This window comes from Boleophthalmus pectinirostris, unplaced genomic scaffold (assembly GCF_026225935.1).
Source record: "Boleophthalmus pectinirostris isolate CB_2022bp ecotype Guang Dong unplaced genomic scaffold, ASM2622593v1 HiC_scaffold_16, whole genome shotgun sequence".
Classification (NCBI taxonomy): Eukaryota; Metazoa; Chordata; class Actinopteri; order Gobiiformes; family Gobiidae; genus Boleophthalmus; species Boleophthalmus pectinirostris.
The window spans coordinates 8055973-8070405 of NW_026571095.1; the positions used below are offsets into that span (position 1 = coordinate 8055973).

A 14433-nucleotide genomic window follows, 5' to 3' on the forward strand; every position below is an offset into this window, starting at 1 on the left:
AAACCATCTCTGCCACAGACTGACAATTTAATCAAAACTGCCCAGATCAAGATTGATAATTTAATTGAGACTGTAATTGTATGTATAAAGTGTACAAAAGGCCTATTATAATAAACTTTATTATGTTAAATCAACTGGCAGATTTACACTGTAGAATCTCACTGAAGGCTTCTAAACTATAAATGAACACAATATATATATAGACACACACACACACACACTCACTTTGCAAGTACGACGGTGTGTGGGATTCGTCTCTGTTCATGTTTTTGGACTCTCTCTCCTCCAACACTCCTGTTTCAAGAAATGTAAATTTAATGTCCACCTTTTGGTTTCAGCCCAGTTTTGCATTTTTGAACATTTCCTGACCATGACAAGGCACAGCTGTGAAGTGAAAACCATTCTTCACTGAGAAAGCCAAAATGTTGAAAGTAGTAACACAAAGAGAAGAACTTTGAATGAGAAGGTGTGTCCAAACTTTTGACTAATACTATGCGCATGAATATTTGAAATACCACAATGTATATCTTGTAGTTTTGAATAATCCCAGAGGATGGAGCCAAAATTCCCCCAAAACAAATTTTAACCTTGACGCACTTTCTCTGCGACGCCGGGACCTGACAGCTCTGACGTCACCTCTCCGCGCCTGTCACTCCTCGGAGCAGGATCCATCATGGCGTCGGGAGCAGGACAGTCGTCCTCTGGGCACGATGCTGAACTGGACGAATTATTGGACAGTAAGCGTTGATATTTAGTTTATAAAATGCTCTGCTGAGTGCCTGCATTTGTGCCTAATTTTACTTTGGAGATTTTGCTGCTCTTTCGGCTCTGGGACATTTGGTACTCTGCTTCACTAATGACAAGTGTAGTCATCGATTTTTGCATTCAGCTCGTGCAAAAAGTTATCAGTTCTGCGTGTTTTATATAACCTATTTTTTTAGGAATATCCGTGAGAGCGAATAGTTTGACTCTCCTTTAATAACTGACTAATAAACTCATAAATCTTTAAACATGGTATAGTTACAGAGATCAACTCCTTCAAAGCTTCAAAGCACAACTGGAATTCGCTGTTGTGGGCTGAAAAGCGAGTCATGCTTGTTTCCAGAGTGTAAATTTTAACTAATCCAATAGATTTGCTTAGGCCAGGGTACTCGTAACGTGTTTTGTTCTGGGATTTGGAGAAGAAACTCGTGTGATATAGTTGTGAGTGATAACTGGGCTAGTGGGTTTGTTATTGTGATGTCCTCTGTGTAAACAAAGATCTATGAAATCGGGCCAGAGGTCATTTGGTTTACAGATTCATCCAGTTGTTCCAGAAGGTCAGATGTGGCAAAAAGGGGTGGGGTCACTGTACCAAAGAGTGAATTGTTCCGTCGGTGCATCCTGAAATGAAATAGTTCCTTTATCTGTGACCAAAAAATGACAAATAGTATGTATTCATAATATTAGTTTTTCTTATGATGGACAGATTAAATGTAGAAAATGTGCAACAAACAATGGCAACAAAAAATAATGGCACCCTTTATCATTATTATTAGTTTGTACGACCATAACGAAAACAATAAAATCCTTACATTTTTTTCATTCTCATTGTGGTTTATTTTGTATGCTCATAAACAATAAACTTTTGTGGTTTTGTTAACATTATTCTTAATTTAGTTAAAAAATGAAGGTAAGAACTAAGAAAAAAAGTGATTGCATTTCTGTTAGAGGGGTTAGTGTTTGTAACAATCTGAGTGCAAAGTCTAAGTCTAGAAACAAAGTCTTAACACTGTAAAAGCCTTCAAAAAAAGAGTATAAAGTGTTATGTTTTGAAAGATCTCTGGAATTAATGAATTATGCATTAAATTTGTCTTTGTTTGTTTTAATTTATATCTTGTCTCTTATATATACAGTAAGTCGTAAGTGAAATTGTTAATGGAAATTTGCTGTTCATATGCTGCTTTTCTTTCTTGGAATTCTGTCATTGTATATGGGTTACACGGTTCGGCATTATAAGTACTTTTACTTCAACCTAAACCCTTTCAGGCATGATCCATGGGGTTGTAGTCATTGTTTTGTTATGTTTTATGTGTTTATTGCTGCAAAATGACTGAATAAACTACTGCTACTACTAATATGAGTCAGATTGACATGATATATTGGTAGTTCTTGTAGATAGGTAGGGTATAAGTGCAGTATTTATTGGGGCTGTCTATTGGTTGTTTCGTGCCCCTCTAACACCTATTGTCATTTTTTAAAGTGGGATTTAGTGTATTATTAATCAAGTAAGAAATATGGATACTTTCATAGCATTTGTGTCGTTTGTTGATTTGTTAATCCCTTTTGTTTTGTTATTTAGTTTGAAAACTTACTTAGCAATATGACTTCACCTTGGCACATGTTTTGTCCGCTAGCAGCAAACACTCTTCAGAGCTTCAGAAAGAATAGGGATGCACCAATTCAGCTTTTTCAGTTGTGATAACATTAATGATACTTAACGTAAAGTATTAGCAGGTGGTACCCAATTCTTACTAACTAATAGCAGCGCAGAGACTGAAAATAGAATGTATTTGCTTGACTCAATTAACTATTAACAGTTCAAAATATTTGTTAACTATGATTCATATTTATATAATCACAGAAAGGTTTTTATGAATAAATAATGGCCCAAGATACAACAGGATGTCATCTTATTTCTTGGAACCAACTTTTAATATTTTTTTTTGGATTAATTTGATTCTAGTATGGTTTTTATCAACTGTAAATGATAATTAAATGTAAATGATGACAAATTCTTCTCTCAGGTGCGTTGGATGACTTCGACAAAGCAGCAGCTCCTCCCCCAGCTTCAGCTGCCTCCGCTTCAGCAGCCAGTGGAGCTGAAAAGGTAATGATCAAAAACAACTACAATGGTTAGATTAACATAGAAGAAGATAACATTCACAACATCACCATTGTTATAGAAATAATTAGTACAGGCACCAAAAGCTGTGTAAAAACACCTTTAAGAGAAATTACTTTTATGTTACTCAACAGTACAAAATACAGTGATAACAAACAAACGGAATTGCAGTAAAACTTTGAATTAATAGTAGTACAATTGTGTAGAAAAATATTAGGAACTTATTTGACATTCTTTCTTTTAATGTTATTTTTACTAGTTTTCAAATATACAAAAAGTACTCAATATGGTAATTTTGTATACCTCTAAAACAGCAATTGTAATATATTTTTATATGCATATCTCCTACCTATGACATCAAATAAAAGTAAATGAAATATAAATATAAGAAATCTTGTGGAAAGAATACACTAGCTTCGACATCACTTCCTAAAATGAGCAAAACAGTGATTGTCTTGAATGCTTGTGTGTGCATTATTTGTACTGTACATAGAGGTCAACAGCAGTAAACAGGAATAATGTGGAAACCCATTGTTCAGTTGTGTCAGAGCTAATTCTAGCATTAACTGTCTCTGCACAGCCTTTTATTCTAATACAAGTTTTATCCAGATATTTCTACGTTTAAATTTAATGTTTTAAAAGCTGGATTCACAGTCACGGTAGAAACAAGGGAAATGAAAATGTAGGTTGTGTGGTGTAAGGTTTGTCAGAAATCTCAAAAAATCTACTTTTATCCAGTTTAGCTCAAATTGATACCTTTGGTTGGTTTGATTTTCACCTAGATTATGTCTTATTTAAATGTACTATAGTCCTACTTTAAACTTGTCCTGGTTAAGACTTAGTTAAACCATATTAAGGATTAGTTCAAAGTTCTGGGTTGATCTATAAGTGTTAATTAATTCAGAAAATTTGCTTAAGCCAGTATAGCTGTAGGTTGTAGGTAATGAATTTACAGTTCAGTTTCCCACTAACTTACATTTCTTTATTAGTAAATAGTTTTTGCATGGAATTGTATGCAGGTGTAGTCTTGTGAGAGGTGTTTGGGTCAGATATATACAGGTACATAATATTTTTGAGAGCTTTTGCTGCACGCTCTTTTTAGTTGGCTAATGATTGGTAAGCATGTCTTAAGTCGACTATAGCCCTACAAACCAGGGAATTTCTAACATGTTTTCTTATGGGGTTTAGAGAAACTTCATCTAATAGTATTAACTTGTTAACAATAATTTCTCACATGTTTAAGGAATATTCATTTACTATAATGCAAGCTGTTCATAATCTTGTTTGAATTCCTCTTGTGTGCAGCCTCCGCTTCTTGAAGACTGTAAGCTGTTTGAGACTCTTTTCGAGGGGGAGATGGCGAACCAGGCGCGAGAGGAGTGGGAGAAGGCCATGAGTGAACTGGCCCAACAGGAGCCAGAGCTGCTCGAGCATTTTCAGAAACTGTCAGAGGCTGCAGGGAAAGTCGGTACGTTTACATTAGATCTATATTGGTGGTTTGGCATTTTTGTAATGAATCCTTTTAGCTAACACCAGACGTGTCTTGGATATCTATGTTTTGATTAAAGGTCTTATATAATGCAAAATGGACTCTCATGAGCTTTAAGCCATGTTATAACATACTTGGAGATCTGTTTTGTTTCATTCACACATTTGAGTAACACTTTATTATTAGTCTGTCTACATCTCCAAAGCTCAAAATGCTCCTTGTGATGTCATGTAGTGATAGTTTTCAAGTTTACAGTTTTATCTTTAGTTCAGTAGAAAGAGGCGATACTAGGGCTGAAATCGTGCTCTCACTGTGTCTCACTGTGTCTCACTGTGTCTCACTGTGTCTCACTGTGTCTGTCTGTGTCTGTCTCTGTCTGTCTCTGTCTGTCTCTGTCTGTCTCTGTCTCAAAAAAAGTTTTGCAACCAACAGTCTTTCTAATCAGCCTATTTCTACAACGTTTGTTTTTTTAACAGGCACAGACACCGCCTCTCAGCAAGAATTCACCTCATGCCTAAAAGATACACTCAAGGGACTGGCCAAAAATGCAGACAACCTCCAGGTGTGTGTGTGTGTATGTGTGTGTGTGTTTGTGTGTGGAGTGATAATATTTGCACTGTTATTTTTAAATGACATTGTCATTAAATAACAGAAATATTAACACAAAGAAACTCAGAAGGCAGAATTCAAGGTTTTTACTCGCGGCGAGGGACAGAGGCGCTGCTACAGCTCTTAACTGCCGAAGAACCACCGTCCAACATCACGTATTTATTGAATCACACAGGTTACCAGAATGAATGGGTGGTTACATTTTTCTAGCACAGTAAAAAAAAGGTGTGTGTGCGTGTGTGCGTGCGCGCGTGCGCGTGCGTTTGCGCGCGTGTGCGCCAGCTGCTGAGGTGTAGGTAGGGATGTGCGTAGGGAGGACTGTCCTTGCGGAAGATAACGGCTAATGGGAAGTTGGTTTTCCCGTGAGAAATACACTTTGAGAAATACCCTTTGATAAAATAAGACAAAGAATCATCTATGCAGCATTTGAAAAACTCTTTAACAGACATTTACAAATGTTTATTTTGTGTTTAGACGTCGGGTTTGGCTGGAGAAGACCTGGTCAAGGCTCTGGAGGGTCTGGCGTTAGAAGAAGGAGGCGAAGGAGGAGACGACGGTAATATTCTTCCCATAATGCAATCCTTCATGCAGAATCTACTGTCCAAAGAAGTCCTGTACCCATCACTCAAAGAGATCACCACCAAGGTAAGTTCTGCTCAACAAGTGAGGGGCTAGTACTGTCATCTCACAGCAAGAAGGGCCCAGGTTTGACTCCCGGGCTTTTCTATGTGGAGTTTGCATGTTCTCCTTGTGTCTGGGTTGGTCTCCTTCAGGCAGCATGATTTTTCTCCACCATCCAAAAACAAGCACAATATAAAATCCTCCAGCTGAGGTAGTCCTGACCAAAACTAGGTGAAGATCTGGAGATGGGTTCCACTGCTCCTGACAGGTTTAACCCAGAGACACTGAAGGATGGGTCAAATGCAGAGGCCAAATTTCCATACAGGGACTATAAACTGAACCATTGCCTTATATTTAATTAAACCGCCTTTTTTTTTTTTTTTTTTCAGTAAACTAATTGTTTTATTAGGATTATGACACTTTTGTTTTAGTGGGTTTAGTAACAAAAAACTGAAGCTTAAAGGTGCATTGTATAACTTTGTGCTTTGTCATTGCTTTATCTGGATTGTTTCATAGTGTGACATTAAACAGCTCTACCTTACATTTATACAATTACAGGTGGTTTTATAGCTCAAAAATACCTAGAAAAATAGGCATTCTGACTGTGAGCTGGCCGCCTCTCCACAGATCTGACCTGTAACTTGGTCTCCATGAAGATAGAAAGGTTTAATCCCATACTGTGAAACATTCCAGATAAAGCAACAACGTCCCCATGGAGAAAAACATTTGACGAACCCTTCATCAGAAAAGTTACACAATGCACCTTTGCTGTTATTTGAAGCACAGTAGTTACACAGTGGTTGTAATTTTTTTCTTTAACAGTATCCTGAATGGTTGGAAACAAATAAATCGAACCCTGAGCTCTGAGGATTTCCAGCGCTATGAGCAGCAAGCCACAATCATGGGAGACATTTGTAAACTGTTTGAGAAGGAGGAGGAGGGAGCGTCCGATAAAGAGAGGACCTTTGAGACCATCATGGACCTAATGCAGAAGGTGAAATTTAAGTTTAACACAATACGCTCTTTTAAAGACATTTTATTTGTTGGAAGAACAGAGATATAGCTTAACACATAACAACGTAGGAAATGTGAGTCGTAGTGGATCTTCAGTTTCTCGGGAGGTCGAATGTCAAATCATCTACAGGACAGGGAAAAGCACAGCAACAATCACACAAATGTACATAACACAAATGTACCAAACACTCACTATACATACAATTCACTTCAGACAGTTCATTTGAAGTTTGAAGTCAAGAGTTAAGAGTCATTTTATTAAACACGGTGACATATTTGACCTTTGAGCAACAACGTTTGATTTTGATGCTCTGGAATAGACTCGATACGCAATACCATAACACGATACCACAATGATAATAAAACACTCTTTATTTAGACAATGGAATGTGATTTTCAACATTAAATGGTAGTACTTTCTTTTTTATTCCCATGTGGTTTTATATGTGTGTAATCCCTCAATGGTCCATGTAGGTTCCATAGTGGTCCATGGGCGTATACTAGTCTATATACTAGACTCTATGGGTGTATACTATTACTATGTGCTCTTATACTTGTTCTGATACAGCTCAAGATCATTCTAAAGACATTCAGAAAAGTGTAATTATTTTTTTTTTTTGTATCAGTACCTGCTCAAATGAGTAATTTTGATGAATAATTATTATGTAATTCTCCTGTTTAGTCATGAATACTTAATTAACTTCTTTGTGCAGTTTATTTTACTCATACTAGAGGACTTTTCCTTTATATGGCAGCATATATTTTTTCTATTTTTTCATTTCATGTGTTATTCAAGACTTATAAATATTTGAATCTTGTGTTTTTTCACCCATAGCTGCAGGAGCTTGGTCAGCCTCCCAAAGAGCTTGCAGGAGATGCGGTAAGTTTCTGTGCTATGATGTTGTTTGGCTGAACCTCAGAATGCACTGATGCCAGATTTGGACCCCTAGGAGCAGCAGATGTGCATATTCTAACATGAATAAATAAAGTTCTAGACAAAAAGGCTTTGACAAAAAAAACAACACATAAAGATCTGGAACTGTATCCTGTCTCTGCTATTTCCGTGATTGATGGAAATTGACAGACGTGAACCAATCAGAGAAACGCATTGGCCCACTGATGTCAAAATATCAACAAAAGAAACAAAAAACACAACCTAAACTAAAGAAGTTATAGATATAGTTTCGAATGATCTGTGATTTTTCAAGAGAGGTCTTCTGCATTTGGGAGACTCTGTGGTTGGCCTGTTTTTTTGATTGATTATATTAAACTTTGACATGAATTATCCAAAAGGTAAAAGGTTTGACTCTTTTTATGGTCCAGCTCCAGGCTCTTCTGCATTCAAACAGGATGTAGGAGAGACTGACTCACCAGGCATCTTATGTAGCAGTTTGAGAATAAAACCAGACCAATCCTCTGTAGAAAAGATATGTTTTTTTTTTCTTCACCTGTCTCTCTTTTCCTTCAGCCTCCCGGTCTAAACTTCGATATGGAGTCTCTGAACCTCCCTGGAGGACCAGCAGGGGGCCCTGATCAGTGTTCGGTCATGTGACTTGGTTTCACCTCGGACTAAATCACTGGAGTAAAAGTCCCTCACTGAGAAACTACAGAAGAAGAGAAGAGGAGACAGGCCGTGGTTTCTGAGACTGGAGCCCTTAAAGGTTTAAATCACAAGGCCAAAAGAGAAGTTACAGGAGCGGACACTACACTACACCAATGCTCTGTCCACACGTTTAAAGGTATTTTACGTGTAAATAAGCCAGCAGGAGGTGCAAGGACCCCAGCTGCAGCTGTTTTGATGAGTAAAGCGATTTAAATAAGGCTAACAAATATTGCTGCTAACAATCTGGTGGGATAACATAAACTAAAAAACATTGCTAAATGTACGGTACTAAAAGCATACTAACATAGAATATTCTCATCTCAAACACAAGTGCTGCCAGTTCAAAATTGTAAAGAGACATTGTTTTGCGGTTATGCTATTTGGACCTCTTTTACTCCTAAAGGTGCATTGTGTAACTTTTCTGGTAGGATGTTTTTCCCCATGGAGATGTTATTGCTTTATCTGGAAAGTTTCAGAGTATGGTATTAAAGCTTTCTATCTTCATGGAGACCAAACTAGACCATGTTACAGGTCAGATCTGTGGAGAGGCGACCCAGCTCACAGTCAGAATGCCTGTTTTTCTAGATATTTTTGAACTATAAAACCACCTGTAATTGTATAAATGTAAGGTAGAGATGTTTAATGTCACATGGAACTTTTCAGGCAGAGCAATGACATATCCATAGAACCAAGCAGGTGACGGAGCCCCAAACAAAAAGTTACACAGTGCACCTCTATGTGAGTACAGTCTAACTATGCAATTGACCAAATTACTGTAAAATAAGGACTACGATTGCAAAGAAGTCAAAATCCCAGTTTTAACTGTTGTAAGTGGACCTGTAATTATTTAAAGTAACATCATGTAACTTTTTAACTGCTGCATGACTCCATGGACATAAAACCTTCAAACCATAATTTGGAACATTCTTCTTAAAGATAGATACATTTCTTGCCTTACAATGGAACATTTTGGCAAAGCTATTTAATGTCCATGGTGACAATCAAACCAAATTTGAGTCTATTTTATGGAGATGCAAGTCAGCTCACAGTAAAGATACATGTTTTTTTTTTTCAAGATTTAGCTAAAAAGTTACACAGTAAAGCTTTTTAAATAATATAAAAGTCTCTGCAAAAAATAAAGTATCCCCTCTCCATAGAGCCCTATAGTTTTTACCTGTTCGGATTCTTGTAGTCTAGTTTCATCTTCTATCAAATGTTATTGTTCCTTGTTTAAAATATGCACTAAATTAACTAATTTGCAAATGAACAACATAATGATACTAAAAATGATCCTTACTTTAATGAGACTCGCAATCTCAGTCCTAATAATCTGTTAAATTATTATAGTTGGGATGAATACCTGCCCGTGTGGACAGAGCTTGTAACTGCACTGCTTGTACTGTGAACATGACACCAGTGTATTTTTGAACTGCGTGGAGGGGCTGAAGTTCATTCATGGCTTGGTTGGTTTTAACTGGACTTTTCCATAGATGCTTGCTTAGCACTGCCCTACGAAGTTTTCTTTTCTGTTTTTACAATACACTTTAGCCTCTTTGAATACAATACTAAATAAACCGGTAAACAGGTAACTGCTGTGCCTTTCACAATAAAACAACCTCAGAGACATTTAGAGACTCCCTAAAATTTCAACATTTGTCTGGGAGTGGGACATGACGTTCTGCTGTAACCATAAAAACCCCAACAACCCCCTTTTAACAGTGTTTTCAGAATTCACCTGAGCTGTCAGATCTAAAAAAAACAGACATTATGACAAGACAGAGCAAATTTAGACTTAGAATTACAACAAAAATACATGAAGTTTTTCTTTTATTTGTCCAAAATGTATTTATATTAAAAGGAGGCCCATGTAATTCCCAGATTTCTGTCGATGGGTTAGCAATGATGATTTTTGTCAATATATTTTTTCACAATCAGGTTAAGGTTAAGGTTAGCGTCAGGGTTAGGTTAGCAACAAGTAAGTTTAGAGTTTTTGTGATAGGTCTGCTAACCAAGTCTGAGCTGTAATTTTTAGACATAAGAACATTATAAGTAAATAAATACAGTTAACTAATACCGTCAATATCCCCGAACCTTAAAATGTACTGTAATTATGTCTGTTGATTATGAAATGAACTCCACAGAAAAATAGCACACAGCAGTTAATTGGCTTTGATCACTAAGCTAAGATAAGCCCCACCCCCGGACGAAATGCCGAGAATTTAGGGTTTAGGATCCTGATACATTAGGGTTAGTGTGAGCTGAACTGAAACTACTGTAGTGGGGAGTTTTGATTTGAAAGTGAGCTTGGGCTGCACATTGTTATGGATGCATGCCATATAGAATACATAGATCATTCCCTTTTACGTAACTATAAAACAGCGGTTGAATTGAATTGTTTTGGGAGAACTTTGGGGAGAGTAACGTGGTGGGACTGTGTCATTCATTTTCTTTCAAATTTGTGCAATGAAAATTAATACATAAGTTTCAGGTAATTTAAGCAATTCCTTTAAAGTGGGACTAAACACCAAAAGTCCGTTTCAAACGGAGCTGCTAATGAGGAGGTATAAGGAGCAGTGTGATTGGTCTAACAGGTATCCACACTTCAAACTCCAGCCCAAACTTACATTTAGGAGTTTTTGACCAGAAAGCTGCAAACTGACCTCATCTGCAGTGAAGTTGCCAAAGAATCACTAGGAACAGTAGATCACGCTATTAAAACATCATATACACAGTTCGAAATAGTGGACTTGGTGTTTAGTTCCTCTTTAATGGTGCACTGCGTAACTTCTCAGGTTGAGGATCTGCTACCATAGAGGTGCTATTTTTTTGCCTGTAATGTTCCACAATATGGTATTAAACTATATCAGATGCATTTATACAATCGTGGGTGTTTTTATTGCTCAAAAATTCCTTTAAAAACATGCGTTCTGACTGTGAGTGGGGGTCGCCTCTTCGAAGATCGAACCTGTAAATTGGCCCGGTGGCATCTCCTGCTTGTTTCTATGGAGACTGCAAAGTTAAATATTGGAGGTAAAGCAGTAACATCTCCATGGAGACAAGTAATTGGCGGGCTGTCTACCAGAAAAATTACACAGTGCACCTTTAAGGCATTCACTCCAGCAAGAAAGGCGGAGGACAGATTTTCCAATGAATTTTTTTTCTATTAACAAAATGCAATGTTTTTTTTTGTTTTTAATTTTAATTTATGCAGATAAAATGAGTAATAATAATTTTAAATGTGTGGATCTGTTTATTGTCACTATAATGTGCAGCCCTGTGTTTTGAATTTGCAGTTCCATAGCACCTCCATGTTTACATAGTCTATGATCTGAGTGTGATTTTGCCCCCACCTTATCATTTGTACATAATGTAGTAGCTATAGTCAAAAAAAAAAAAAGCTTGTAAATACACAAATAAAAGAGTGTACATTTGTTGAATAATTAAATAATTGTCCAAAGTGAATGTGATTCACGGTTCATTAATGTTGCAGCAACAATAAAATCATGTTATTGCCAGTTTTTAAGCCAAAGCACAGTGTTTTTTTCTGTGTAACATGATGAGCCATACATTCAGCTGTATGAAATTTATAAATGAAAAATGTCCAGGTTTAGTTATGGTCCAGTCCAAGGATAGATCTAGTTTGGTCCATGTTTTAAGCCCCCATGTTACGCTATTTTCTGTTTATATAATGGGCATTTTTTTGTTTTTTGTTTGAGAATTTGTTTTTTTTGTTTGAGAATTGTTGTGATTTCCTAATTTGGCTGTTTTTTTTTTCAGTTATGATCTTTCCTCATCACAAACAGACCTGGAGTTGTGTTTTGTTTCATTCTCACATGTTTAACACTCAAACCCTGCAGATTTAAACTGAAGTCTCTTGAAGAGAAAACACTGCTCCACCTTGTGATGTAGTAATACAGGAAGCGCACCACTGTTTTTTTTTTAACTCCATGTGCCTTCACTAAAATCATTTGGATCATTTCAGACCTGGGATTGCCAATCTTTACTGAACAAAAGGTAAAAAGTAGCTGTTAAACTGAAAACTACCGCTTCATGACAACACAAGGTGGAACAGAGCATTTTGAGCTTTGGAGATCTAGACAGACTAATAGTAAAGGTTTACTCAAACATGTGAATGAAACAAAACAACTCCAGGTGTGTTTTTGAGGAGGTAGCAACATTATAACATGACTTAAAGCTCACATGTCAAATTTGTGTAATATAGGACCTTTAAACATTAGTGCCTCTAGAATATTGTGATACCATGTAAACCCAACCACTAGACCACCTAGTATAAAATCCTGCTCTGTCCCTTTAAACATATTGAGTTATTTTTGCCAGATGCCTCTGCAGTCCTTTGTCGATCATTATAGTGTAGGGTTACTAAACAAATTACTTCCTATTTCTGTCTATCGTATGGCCCATGTTTTCTTTAGGTGGAGTGTTTGTAACTTGATTGCAGCTTGAGTGATTAGCCCTTACCTTCCATTTAATGTACATTATGTTAGTTTCCAGAGTGGCTGCAGTCACATGGGAGCAATTCAGTTGAAACTAGGCCCTTATGTCTAATGTAAATATAGTTGTGCAAGGCTGTGGGCTCTGGCTTTCATTCAAGCCCTGGTTTAGTTCTGGTTTATATCTGGTTTATATCTGGTTTAGACCTAGTTTAGTCAGTCTGTCCTGGTTTTATCCTAGTAAATCCTACTTACTGATTTGTACTAGTTAATCTATCTTGGTTTAAATCTAAACTATCTTTCTCTGTATTTCATTTTCCCTACAGATTATAATTCTTGCAACGGTGTGGAATGATGACTCAAATATTCCCTTCAAAATTATTTATTCCAAATAAATACAGACACCACAATGAATTAACAGAAAATACTACTTTTTAAACAAATAAGGGGTAATAAAATAAAATAAAAATAAATTAAAAAAAGATACACAAACAACACACTGTAAACCCAAACATTCAAAATAATTGAATAGATTAAAAACACAGTGGAGCACTTCCTGTATAAACACATGACATCACAAGGTGGAACAGAGTGTTTTCTGTTTGACAGAAGAACTCCATTGCGTGGTTGTGTTTAAAGTGGTGTTAGAGCTCTTGTTCATTAATTTTGTAGACTCTCAGGTTAAAGATGCACTACGTAACATTTTGTCACCTGCTTTTCTCCATGATGTTATCAAAGGGTACAGTCCCATCCAATTATCAGAAAATAACCTGTTTCTCAACAACATGAGCACAGAACCTTCACACCAACCTGTGCACTGCCTGGATTGATTACAAGAAAGTCTATGACTCAACAGGACTCTAAGGGCCTTCATTGCAAACTCAATGCAGTTGTGGAAAACCACCCTTGAAACCAACGGGAAGCCACTTGCACAAGTGTCCATCAAATGTGGCATATACCAAGGAGACTCACTGTCCCCACTTCTGTTCTGCATAGATCTGAACCCCCTCAGCCAAATCATCAACCTCACTGGCTACAGCTACCGACTCAGAAATGGGGCCACCAACAGTCACCTCCTATACATGAATGACATCAAGCTGTACGCTAAGAGCAAGAGGGACATTTAGTCACTGATTTACACCACTAGGATCTACAGCACAGACATCGGAATGTCATTAGGGCTTGAGAAATGTGGTAGGATGGTGACAAAGAGAGGGAAGGTAGTCCACACAGAGGGTGTCTCACTCCCAGAGGGAACAATAGCAGACACAGAGGACACTTACAAGTACCTTGGTATCCCACAAGAAAATGGCAATCTCCAAGAGGTAACAAGGAAAGCGGCTATGGGCAAATACCTGCAATGAGTGAGACAAGTCCTGAGAAGCCAGCTCAATGGCAAGAACAAGGCACAGGCAATAAACAGCTACGCCCTGCCAGTGATGAGATACCCAGCAGGAGTCATAAGCTGGCCAAAGGAGGAGATACAGACCACAGATGTTAAGACACGAAAGCTCCTGACCATGCATGGACGCTTCCATCCCAAATCCAGCACCCTGAGACTGTACACGAGCTGGAAGAAAGGAGGCTGAGTACTAGTGAGTGTGGGAACTACTGTCCAGGATGAAACATTTAAGATCCACGAGTACATCAAGGACAAGGCCCTGACATATGACGAGCTCAGAGAATGTCTCAGACAGTGGGGTCCAGAGGAGAAGGTGCTGGAGGGAGCATCATGGCAGGACAAGCTACTACATGGGGCGTA

The 14433-nt window shown here is 37.5% G+C and overlaps 1 protein-coding gene across 1 annotated transcript; it reads left to right on the top strand.

The window, feature by feature from the left end:
* Positions 1 to 630: 630 nt before the first annotated feature.
* Positions 631 to 11749, top strand: pex19 (peroxisomal biogenesis factor 19). Its single transcript, XM_020922226.2, is given in 9 exon segments — positions 631 to 737; positions 2787 to 2869; positions 4190 to 4352; positions 4850 to 4935; positions 5457 to 5627; positions 6426 to 6452; positions 6454 to 6597; positions 7453 to 7497; positions 8086 to 11749. Coding segments are annotated over 9 exon segments (867 nt in total). The 5' UTR covers positions 631 to 673; the 3' UTR covers positions 8170 to 11749.
* Positions 11750 to 14433: the final 2684 nt, after the last annotated feature.